The 12,577-nt window shown below is 34.8% G+C and overlaps 1 protein-coding gene across 2 annotated transcripts in view; it reads right to left on the bottom strand.

Annotated features, from left to right (window-relative positions):
* Positions 1–12,577, bottom strand: part of mrpl1 (mitochondrial ribosomal protein L1) — a 29,123-nt gene that overhangs the window by 2,291 nt on the left and 14,255 nt on the right. The window contains exons 5-8 of one of the 2 annotated variants that reach the window (XM_015364710.2): positions 11,608–11,679; positions 10,709–10,820; positions 4,306–4,406; positions 1,416–1,497 (exon numbers count right to left, since the gene is read on the bottom strand). In XM_015364710.2, the coding sequence (XP_015220196.1) occupies positions 1,416–1,497; positions 4,306–4,406; positions 10,709–10,820; positions 11,608–11,679 (367 nt within the window). Of the gene's footprint in view, positions 1–1,415; positions 1,498–4,305; positions 4,407–8,202; positions 8,460–10,708; positions 10,821–11,607; positions 11,680–12,577 lie in introns of those variants that run through there. The other variant, XM_015364717.2, reaches the window with a different exon arrangement.

The following is a 12,577-nucleotide window of genomic DNA, read 5'->3' as shown; positions in this document are numbered from 1 at the left end:
AAGACCAAAGAAATGATCTTTGACTTTCGAAGGAATAAGCCTCCGCTGAACCCTGTTTCCATCCAGGGTGAGGACATAGAGGGCATACATTCCTACAAGTACTTAGGGGTACACCTGGATGATAAGTTGGAGTGGTCTGGTAACACTGATGCCCTGTACAAGAAGGGGCAGAGCCAACTCTATTTTCTTAGGAGACTCAGGTCCTTTGGTGTGTGTGGAACACTGCTACACATTTTTTATGAATCAGTGGTGGCAGCGGCCATCTTCTACGCTGTGGTGTGCTGGGGCAGCAGGATCATGACAAAAGATGCAAATAGGCTCAATAAACACATCAAGAAGGCTGGCACTGTGCTGGGGATGAGCCTTGACCCCATGGAGGTGGTGGCTGAGAGGAGAATGCTGACCAAGCTCACAGCCATCATGAACAACACCTCTCATCCGCTTCATGGGACTGTTACTGGGCAGCGGAGCACATTTAGCAATAGACTGCTCCAGCTATGGTGTTCAAGGGAATGTTTCCGCAGGTCTTTCCTCCCGGCAGCTGTCAGGGTGTATAACGATGCCCTTGGCTAGGACTTTTAGCCCTTCATTTGCTCCTCTATGGACAGCGTGTTTACTCCATTGTACTTTTTGGACAATCAGTCTGTATAAACCTATGCACATTTTGCACATATTTTATTGTTTTTACAGTGACTATGATCAGCACATTTTGCACACACCTATGTATTTATTTTTATTTATCTAGTTTGTCTTTTGTTTTATAACTATTCTGATGTCTGTTTTGCTTGTTTTGGGCTGGACTGCTGCAACACATCAATTTCCCTATGGGATTAATAAAGTATTATCTATCTATGAAGAAATAAATAATAACACCCAAATGGGAACATTTTTAATTATTCTAAACTGTTTAAGGAGTACGTCAGTGAAGTGCATGCTTTCACCTTTTCACGTCACACATGACATTACATGACTTGAGGAAAACAAATAGTTAAATTCCTGACAAACATTTGAAAAAAACAGTAAACAGATTCCTGTTAATAACCTCTTCAAAGTCTCATGGGTTGATCTATTATAGAATACTGACTCTCAAAGGCAAATGTGTCCATTCAATACTATTTTGTCTTAGTTGCACTGAATTATAATACTGAAATATTTTTTTCATTATCTTGTTCTTTAAAAATAAAACATTTCAACTACCTTATAAAAGTGTGTAACAGTCTACCTAGGAAATTAATTATACACAAGAAGCCCTAATTGTAGACTGAATTAAGTCTACCAATTACTAGAAACTGTCTGGCATTTTTTTCATTTTTCTGAAATTGCAGTGTAATTGTTTATCAACAACAATGCACATAAATGAGGCAGATCTTATTTTACCTACAGTATAAAGCTTATGATACCACTGTTATACATACCATAGCTTGTAGGTCTATGGAAACACACATCCTGAATGATTGTGACCAGGTTGGACAGGATCTGCTCTTTGTGCATATCAAGCTGCATGAGGTTGATGAAGCATAGAACAATGAAAACAATGAAATGTGAACAGTGAGAAATACAATAAAATAAAATGAACAGGTCAGTCACAGTAATAAAGGAACTGAGTAAACAACTACTAGTTAAAGCCAAATATGTTTAAAAAATTCCCATTTACTGCCAGTGCCATTGATTATTCTGCTAATCATGGTTTCATTACTTGAAAGACGAATACCTTAATGTTCCTATCTACAATTATTGCTTTTTCAGATGATAAAAATACATTAATGAAAGTATTTAAAGTACCATAAACCAAATTAACATGATTATTTCAGGGTAAATGAAAATGTTACACAGTGCCCCGTTTTGTTGTGTCAACACTTTTGCCATGAAGATTCTACTCCAAAATGTAAAATGGTAGATTAGACCAGTGAAATCAGTTAAATTTAGGCAGACCTTTAAAAATGCAATGACCAACAATAATGGCTTCAATATAGCAATATTCTTTTTTTACCTGGCTAAATAATATTTAGTACAATTACTTTTAAAACCTGTACAATTCACCAACAGAATTCAACAGTAATCCTTTTTAAGTACTTTGATTGTTTGAACATTATACCATGAAACGCAGATTAAGTTATTCACCCAATCTATTGTTTTATTATTTTATTCATGATTTTATTTAGACAATGGCACAATACTTCAAATGTTCAACACGAACATATATATATATAATGTATAAGAACAAACCAATGCCTATGGCACTACAACATACCAGTATCAAACTTTATTTTACCTTGCTTTTTAACAGAACATTCCTTAGCACCAGTGTCAATGTCAGTCTTTTTGTCTGCAGGACTTAAAAACTTACATCTGTCCGTGTATAGCAAATCTGCTGTATATTGTTACACTTCTTTACATAATGAAATGTTTTCTGACATAGTTGAAATTTATTAATGATTTTCTTTATAGTTTTACACTTCACACATTTTACAATAGCCAATAAACGTTAGTATTTATATTTGTATTTATACAAATTATTTATACAAATAAAAATATTAATATATTTTGCATTTATAATAATATTTAGCTTCTAATTTTGTAATTAATCACAGTTTCAATGCTAATTACCTAATGGTGACTGACATTTGAGTGCCTGGAGAGGCACTGCAGGATAAGGATGAAACTACATGTTACCCAACCGAGGCAGGTGTATTTGTTCTGAAATCATGTGAACCCAACTTTAATTCTGGGGCATAAAAAGTCAAACTATAATATGCAACAGTACTGTCTACAAAAATATTTTTTTTAAATCAGATTTTGCTCTTCATAACATTAATCCACAAAATAATCCACAAACTACCTGTGCTGCTGGAGTTTGGAGCCAGGAAAAATGACGTAAGTGTAAAAAATTGTCTAGCCAAATTCCTCAATTTAACAATAATGTAAGGATGAAACAACACAAAACGGGGAAACTTATAAACGGGACCATCTATATTTTATTTTAACTATTGAACAGTGTTGTATAGGGTAATGAAATATACAGGATTTATACATTTATTAAAAGGTAACTTTCAGCCTAATGCTTAACTGTTAAATATAATAAGATGTAAATTTTTATAATTAGCATATTTAACATTTATACATTTTTAAGTGTATGGTATAACTGGTGTTGAGGTATTCTAATTATTGTTTTTTAAACATAATTTTCATTTCTCTATCCATATATAAATTGGGGATGTTTTATTTACTTCATTAACTAGCTGCTAATACATTTTCTCTCCCACTCTCTGCCCGTCTCATCTGTTAATATCACACTCATCTGTTAACTATTCAAGTACAATAAACCCTGGTGAGCATGCAATTCTGCTCTACTTTCCCTCTTTCCTCACTCGCTGACACAGCTGGGAAAATAAGGGAAGAATGCTTTAAAATCATGAATACTCATTCCTTTTAAATGCCAGGGCTAAGAAAAGGTTGTTTCTGCCTTAAAATTGGACAAAATGCAGGTAAAAAGATTTATGGGAACAGATCTCTTATGTAACCTTGGGGGTGGGTGTATTAACTAATTTTAGTTGTGTATTTAACCTTCGTAAATGCAAATTGTTCTAAAAAAGTGCAATTGTGAAGTTAAAAAAGGATGAAAGAATAAAGGCATAAATTGTAAATTATTCAAATTGTAACCCATCTCAGCAATACATAGGAAAACAAAAGTGAAAAAAGAACATCAAGCAAAAATTTGTTATAGGGAAATTTCCCATTAATTAAAGAAAGATTTGTAACCTGAGATAATATATGTTGGTAGTGGACAAAAAATTGAAACAATTGTAAAACATCTGGTACAAGAGGATTTCACACAGGTGTGGCTCATGCTTTAATTAAGCATTTTAACCACTTATGCTTAATGTCATGCATAAAAATGATGGTTGCCTATAACTAATAAAAAAAAACCTATATATAAACCTAAAATACAATGTGTGAAACCTGGATTCTCCCAATAAAACCCACTATTTCTACAATGCTGACTTAACATCCGCAGTAACTTTAAAGTACTTAGCTCCAACACACAAAAATAACGGGACAAGCAATCATTGAATGCAACATCTGTCACATTAGTATTTCAAATTTTATAAAAATAGACAAAACATACTTGTAAAGCCTTAGTTATTGTAGTACTTTCTTACAGGCAGAATGAATGCATTATATAAATATAATGATATGTATTAAGACCTATATATGTTTTAAAAATTAAAAATGAATTCATAGAAAGACAAGTTGCTAAAAGGAATGTTTTTAAAAAGAGAAGATGGAACCAAAATATAAACATACCGTAGCAAATTTTGTCAGGACATAGCAATCTCTCTCTACAAAATATTCATGGCCAGTCTTAAACAACTCAAGCATTTTAGGAATGTTTGTCCCAACAGAACCTGAAATAACAGCAGGAGAAATTGAATTAGAATACTTAAGACGAAAAAATAAAAAATTCTAAAGATTATTTTTAATAATTAATTAAAGGAGCTATTGTATAATGTTGCCTTTATTAAAAATAATTTTAGGCTTCTACCTCATAAATCTTCCATTGTATGAACAATGTTCTCATACTTTCCTGCTTTCACAACTAAGCAACTTTTATCACATCTCAAAATAACTTTTTCTATCATAAATAGTGGAAACAAAGTTAAATTATTTATAGACACATTCAAGAGAACTTGTGGCTAGCAAGTTAATGGCTATATGTCGATACAAAAATAAATATATATATATATTTCCATAACACTGAATACTGCTTATGTAAGATAAGAATCATTAGGACTGATAACAGAGTTTCTTCCATTATTAAATGATGTGGGAAATAAATTGTAAATAAATCTAAACAATCATGATAATTAGATAAGTAAAATATCTCAAGTTCATTGAAGTATATCAAATTTTAAACTGTTTCTGAGATTTTTTAGAAGCATGGAAACTGCCTTTATACCGTCGCTGGGTAAGGAAAAATATCTGAGGTAAAACACTCATGCCTGGTATCCCATACAGAGCATCTTAAAGCATTACACCACAGAGAAGAACAATATACTGTAGAAATAGCAAGAGTATACCTCTACGTCAAGTACCTTTAACTTTAATTCAAAAAAGTTAAATCAGTCTCCTTTCTTCCCCTTTTAGGTATTGTGCTTCCATTTAATATTAGACACAGGCAGACATAAAATTTAAAACAGAAGAATTATTTGAAAGAAAGCTTTGAAAAAGGACAGGGTATAATGTATGATACTAAAGTAGACCACACCACATCCTATACATATTTCTACAATAGAAAAACTAAACTCATGAAAAATGTTTACAAGCAACATGGCTGACTTATTTAAAACAAATGTCTAGATGAGATAATCTGATAAATTAGCTACCAGCAATCAAACAAAGCTGGATAAGAAAAACGTCTAACTTTGTAGCCATTCATTTTTCTTATTACATTTTTTAATGTATTAACACATTGTATTATGTAGTTTTTAACCTTGCTGATGGGATAGACTTTGGTTGCTGCATCTCTAACCTGGAATAAGTGGCTTTCTCATAATGAATTAGTTTTTTGATAATGGGTGGTAACCAGACAAAATAATATTAAACTGCAATTTTTCTGCACTTGTCCACTTAAAGCAAAATGATGGGATGTTTTATATCCCAGATCTCTAAAAGCCTGCCTGCAACATTGTTCCATAACAATACAAAGCCATGGCAATGCAACCAATGCTAATAATTCCCATTTGAACTCATTTGTTAGATCCATATTTAAATATAAGTGGTAGATGACAGATAATTATGTAATTGTAATTGATATGTAAGAAATTGGGGTATGTGTGCTCATCTCATGCTCACAAGTAAGTCATTATTTATCTCTGAATAACTGGGCATTAGTTCTGCTGTATGACCTTCTACCATCTGGAAAACGGTACCGGAGCATACCTCACCTACGATCTGAACCTCACAGTGGCCCCCCGCCCCCCCCACGAGGTCCTGACTCTCTGTGGTCATTAAAAATCCCAGGGCGTTTCTCAAAAAGAGTAGAGGTGTAACCCCGGCGTCCTGGCCAAATTTCCCATTGGCCCTCACTAATCATGGCCTCCTAATAATCCCCTTTATGAATTGGCTTCATTACTCTACTCTCCTCCCCACTAATAGCTGATGTGTGGTGAGCGTTCTGGCGCACTATGGCTGCCGTCGCATCATTCAGGTGGATGCTGCACATTGGTGGTGGTGGAGGGGACCACCACCTGTAAAGCGCTTTGAGTGGAGTGTACAGAAAAGCGCTATATAAGTGTAAGCAATTATTAATTATTATTATTGTAATTATTATTATTAAACTCCCTAATGGGGAATGTTTATAGTAAACTCTTGATAAGAAATGAATGTTTTATGTGCTTTCTGAGTCCTGGAGTTTCTTGAGAAAGTTATCCCAAAGACAGGAGGGGGAGGGCATAGGGAAAAGTATATATAAGTTGTGTAGAGCCATATCCCCTTTGAACTACTTTAACTACTATGGTTCTTATGGTGGTTCCTTGTATGCATACGATAAAGCTTGGCTTGACAAACAGAACACTTCAGGCTCGATCCTCTTGGTTTCTATAATACTGATGGAAAAAAGAAACAACATGTTCAGAATGAGAATATTAGATTATTTTCACAAACAGTTGTCAATTTGTTTTAAGGTTTAATACATCTTAAAAACAGACAAGTCCATATTCACTACAATACTATTGAGGCATATTGAGGTCCCTGAGGCATATCTTACAAGTTTCAGAATTAGTCATGTACTGCTTGCAAAGTAGATATTTTTGACAAACAGCTAATTTTGGTTGAAGAATTTAAAATCTGTCTGTACTGTAGCTTTATTTAATTGAGCAGTGTCACCTTGCTTTTACAAGCGGCTCTGTTAAACAGAGTTTGTGTTAACACCACACACCATTTTGAATGAGTTTTTATCACCTTGGTCTGTCCGGGGAAGGGTGTTGGGCAGCGTGACAGAGAGTGAAATAAATCAACAGCAGCACTACCAGCATTTTTGCTTTCCCCTGGTGTGAGATAATGCACTGGCTGGCACCGAGCAACCCCCCCCCCAATTCTCCTTCAGAACATCTTGGAGATGGTCTGAAAGTTGATTTGTTATTACATTATTACTCACATTAATATTAATATTTGATATCTACAATTATCAAAAATGTGAATATAGTTTGCATAGTATTTTATTGTGAGAGAATCCCAATTATGTTTGTCATTGTATTAACAATTACAGCAGATATTTCACACCTGAAAACACAGGGCTTTTTATTTTACTGGGAGTGTGAAAATTCAGTGATTACCGGGGCGCCCAGTGGGATTAACTCAGTGAAATTACCGAGATAATTAATTTTAGTAAATATGTTGACAAAAATCTGGATTCTTGCTTTCACGAGGCAAGATAAAATTATATGTGAATGTGAATCAGCTACGTCATGTTGCCCCCATGAAGTTTTTGGGAAAGGGGTTTAGTGGGCAGCATTATTCACAGTGTAGTGCCCATAGAGTGTTAGTTTTAATACACTGTATAACAGTGTATTACTATGATCTTGCAAGTATCTTTTTTTAAGATGTTTGTAATTGTTATTGATGCAAATACATTTTGGATTGTTATTCAGTTTGTGTCTGCGTGTTAGTTGGTGGGCAAACGTTCGAGATAAAAATTCTTCTACCAGGAGGGGGTACCTTTAAAGTGGAGAAGCCCGCATCAAAATTTTTCGGGTCTGTATGTCGCTTATGCCATTTTAGTCTTTGGCATTTTAGTCATAGAGGAGAGAAGACACCTCCCCACTCCCGCTTCCCTCTGCCTACCTGACTTGTTCCCATTTTTAATCATTCTGTGTCTGAATCAGAGGGGTGAAACAGTAGGAAGAAAAACAGAAGGAAAAAATTGAATCCTGGCTTTAATTATAAAAAATTATATTTTACCTTCATTTTTTACTTTCTAAGTTACATTACAATGCAACTTTTAGTATGATTGATTACTAATAGTTTATGCTGACACCTGACTTTCGTATTTAGATGTACATAAAATATTGAACTAAGTCTGACAAAACATTCAGAAATTCAATCAAGAATAGTCTGTGGTATTTGTATAGATGAAACTTTTTAAAAATTTATAAAAAATTAAAAACAATTAAAATGTATAATCTTTCCACATGTTATGTCATTAGGAAGTACAATAAGCACCTGTTTTGTTTAATGATGTTTTCAAATATAAAACTAACTGGAGAGAAAGCTAAAGTAAAAGTTCAAGTTAAAAGAAATGATTTACGTTCGATTATTAAATTTAAAAGCAGAAATTCCTGATGCCATAAGCACCCCAAGCTGCAGAACGGTCTTTTTGTATTAAGCCTCCTCTCGGTGCCGCCACTTCTCTGATGGGGCTCAGCGGGTGCTGTGCTGTTTCCTCAGTGACCTGCTGATTGCTTCACACCACAAGAAGAGTGGAGAATTAATGCGATTTTATCTGTACGATATGTGTATTGCGTTTACAAAATCAAAGTGTTTAAGATTTATTTTAAGCTGATCACGAGGAAGAAAAATCACCCGGTTTTTGTGCATAAGAAGTGGTAACTATCTAAACCCATAAATATCTAAAACCGTGTTTTTCAAGTCATACAATGTCTAATATGTCTATTGACACGCTATTGTTTCTTATTCTTGATTTTCTTTCAAATTAAAAGAATCAGTTGCCCATCGTGCCATACAATATTGTGTTACATTTTTATGTTTTTGAGAGACTTCAGAACACTTTGACTGATGCATAAAAATGTAGCATTATGCTAAATAATTTTATAGCTTGCCTGCTTTGTTCAAATGCAACTAGGTACTAGATATTGTTAAATTAAAGCTGTGGAAATTTTAACAAATCGTGATCTTTAACATGCCTAGGGTTTGAATGCTCTGTGTCATTTGTTATTTGTCATTTGGCAGAGTTATTGACATCTGAAGCATCCCGTCTCAAACATAGGAGTATTCATAAAGTGAAGGTTGTGAAACAGCGGAAAATGACCCTGAACAAAATACAGTCTGAGATTGTTATTATTAATAATTCAATATTGTTAACAGTGATGAGATACGTTATTATAGTTCGGTTTCAGTGGTGTTTTAATATTGCTTTGTTATTCTCGATTATAATTGTAATATTTACAAGAAGTCCTTCATTTTAAGACTTCTTGTTAAGGCTTGTCTTGAACTGCCCCATTGGGATGCAGTAGTATTTTTTAATTAATTTAATAGGTTGAACTATTTTTAGTCCCACTGTCGACAATATTCACATTTGCTCATGCATATTTTCAACTTATTTATTGAACACGTTGTGATATATACCAATAAAATGAACATAATATTAACTTTTTTTGTGTTCCTTGCAAGAAAAACACATGCCTTGACTGGGATTCAAACACTGACCTCCCAATTGATTGGCAAGCGCCTATAACAAACCGTCATTTAGAGAGAGTGCTGAAACAGGTTGAAATCTTTCCAGGATAATCATGAGCAGTGAGTCAAAGAAGTTGATGCAGATGTTTACAAAGAAAGTTGAATACGATAATACTTTGAGCTATATATATATTTATTGTTAAATATGATTTTTTTGGGATTCACGATTCCATATTATATTCCCTTTTAAGCAATTCTAAAAAGTTTGCGTTTTTTTAATGCAATAACAAGCTTGAGTATTCTTAGAAAAGGTTAAAAAATTATAAGTATATAAACTTAATATAGTCAGAAGGAGCACATAAAATGTTTTCCAAAAGAACCACAGAAAGTAACAGAGTGAAAGACTTTATGCATAAAATGTTTATGAAGAAAGTGGAATGCTGGTGTGTATTATTTTAATTAAACTACCACTACCAGCCATATATAGTTTGTATAATATATTTATATTCCTAAATTAATATAGTTTATGACCTTCAGAGTTGTTATCCTCCCATTTTTATGCTCAGCTACCAAAATTAATATTCCATATCAAGTGGATTTAAACATGCACAGCAAAGAGAAGAACGCGTTTCACTAACAACTAATGCGCCACAAGTGGAACCCGTCAGTCATTTTGGACAGCCAATCATGTACTGCAGTACACCGCAGATTATTTGCCAGGGTTTGGGGTTACCGCGCCTTTTGAATGGCTACATCTGTACATACATGAAAACAAGGTGAAAAAGTTCAGAGTTTCTTAAAAAACTGCAGATGGAAGGGCAGAAACAATTTGACATTAAGCAACTAATGAGCAAAAAAACATTAAATGCCCACCAAGGAGTTGTTAAAAAATATAGGGAAGAATTCAATTCAGAATAAACCGGATTGTACTGCTCACAGGCTTGCCCTTGCTGTAAGCAATGCAGCCAGATCTGTGGAACAAGTGAAAAAGGTTCTAGCAAGTAAGAAGTAGCTTGTTGCTTCTTACATGAGTTAAAGAAACAAATTATCCATACCCCCCCAGGATGCTGAAATAGCCCGCCCCCCCCATGAGCTTCGTGTAAAGGGGGAACTCCCCCTCATTTTCAAAAATCAATTTCAAACCCTGATTATGTGTTCCACAGGTACCGGGCATTTTATCTGTCTTGACAGAAGCAATAAAAAGTCCTGAAGGAGAAATAAGCAAATCTCAGATTTGCTTAACAGATGCATGTTATTTCTGTTACAATATATTGACATATTTACTGAAACTTACCTCTTTTGCTTTTGGGAAACTTCTTCCTAAGCTTGTTCTTCAAGGGTAAAAGTTTAGGTAGGATTGCTGGCACTGCTATGTAGAAATCTGCCTGTACTTCATCATCCATGATCTGAAAAAAAAAGGTATATGTTATCTAGCCGGCAACTCACAACTGGCAACCCACTGAAGCTAAGCAGGTGTGAGCCTGGTAAGTACCTGGGAAAAACTAAGGTTGCTGCTGGAAGAGGTGTTAGTGGGGCCAGCAGGGGGCGCTCACCCTGTGGTCCACGTGGGTCCTAATGCCCCAGTATAGTGATGGGGACACTATACTGTAAACAGGTGCCGTCCTTCGGATGAGACGTAAAACCGAGGTCCTGACTCTCTGTGGTCATTAAAAATCCCAGGGTGTTTCTCGAAAAGAGTAGGGGTGTAACCCCGGCGTCCTGGCCAAATTTTCCATTTGCCCTAACCAATCATGGCCTCCTAATAATACCCCTCTATGAATTGGCTTCGTTACTCTCTGCTCTCCTCCCCACTAATAGCTGATGTGTGATGAGCGTTCTGGCGCACTATGGCTGCCGTTGCATCATCCAGGTGGATGCTGCACATTGGTGGTGGTGGAGGGGAGACCCCATTACCTGTAAAGCGCTTTGAGTGGAGTGTCCAGAAAAGCGCTATATAAGTGTAAGCAATTATTATTATCTGTGTGCAGTGAAAACTAGAAACAGGATCCACACTGCCACATTCCTCAAAATACAGAATTTTGGAAGATGCACCCAAAAGTTACCTAGATTAAGTAGAAATTTCTTGTGAAATAACTTTGAAATAACTCTGAAAACTGTATGAATTTATAGTAGTATTCTATATTGATGCATACACAGCAAAATTAGGAATTATGTTTTTTGCCGTAGACTTACCTTTTGAACAAGCTCTGCACCACCTACAAAAGCTGCACCACTCTTCTGAGCTATTTTAACCTCTTCTGTATTCTGTACCAAGAAAATAAGAAAACATTAATTGTGCATTCAATTTTTAAGAATTGAGATCATTCTAAAAATGGCAAACTTGACTCAGAGAGATTATCTAATTTTTATTACTGTTTCTACTGAAAACATTTTACTACCACATATTATGTTTCTAAACTGTTTTAATATTGTGTGTCTATTATGAGAGCTCAGCTATTTGGTTGGTTAATTAATACAGCAAAAAGTAATTGAGAAAAAAGTTGGGAAGAATACAAGTTTAAATCATCTGTATATGCCATGACTTTTAACAGCTATGCAACTGTATTTTGCTTTCATTTCCTTGAAGTTTTATGTGGCATTTCATAGTAGATAATGCAGGCTTAGGCAAGCATTGATTACAATGTAAAACAATAGGAATTAGTAAAATACATAAATACAACAGACTTTGACAAACTGACACACACCACCCTAATTCCAATATAGCATTTAACCTTAGTCAGACCCCATCCTGGATCCAACGCAATGCATTTCACATTGTTCTTCTCTCAGGGAAGAATGCATCATGCTTGCCCTTCCAGGTTGCTCTTCACTTGGATCTACTCACTAACTCTTCATTGTCTTCCTCAATCACTAAACACTGCCCATGCTTATCACACTTCCTTAGACCTTCTCCAGCTCATCACTCTCAATCTTCATTAATCACCAGGCACTAGAGTATTTAATCCAATTAACATCATGTTACACAATCCTTAATCTTTATCAAAAACCAGGTTCTCGACAATTTAACTTGATTAATTCCATGTCACCAAATTTCAATCTTCACTTAAATCAAATTAACTTCTCACTGTTACTCTTCATCAAACACCTGATCTTCACTAACAACCAGTTACTTTTCCAAACACTAACCTTCCCAACTGAATCT

This window comes from Lepisosteus oculatus, chromosome 3, assembly GCF_040954835.1.
Source record: "Lepisosteus oculatus isolate fLepOcu1 chromosome 3, fLepOcu1.hap2, whole genome shotgun sequence".
In the NCBI taxonomy this organism is placed as follows: domain Eukaryota; kingdom Metazoa; phylum Chordata; class Actinopteri; order Semionotiformes; family Lepisosteidae; genus Lepisosteus; species Lepisosteus oculatus.
This window is presented reverse-complemented; position numbering and strand designations above follow the sequence as displayed.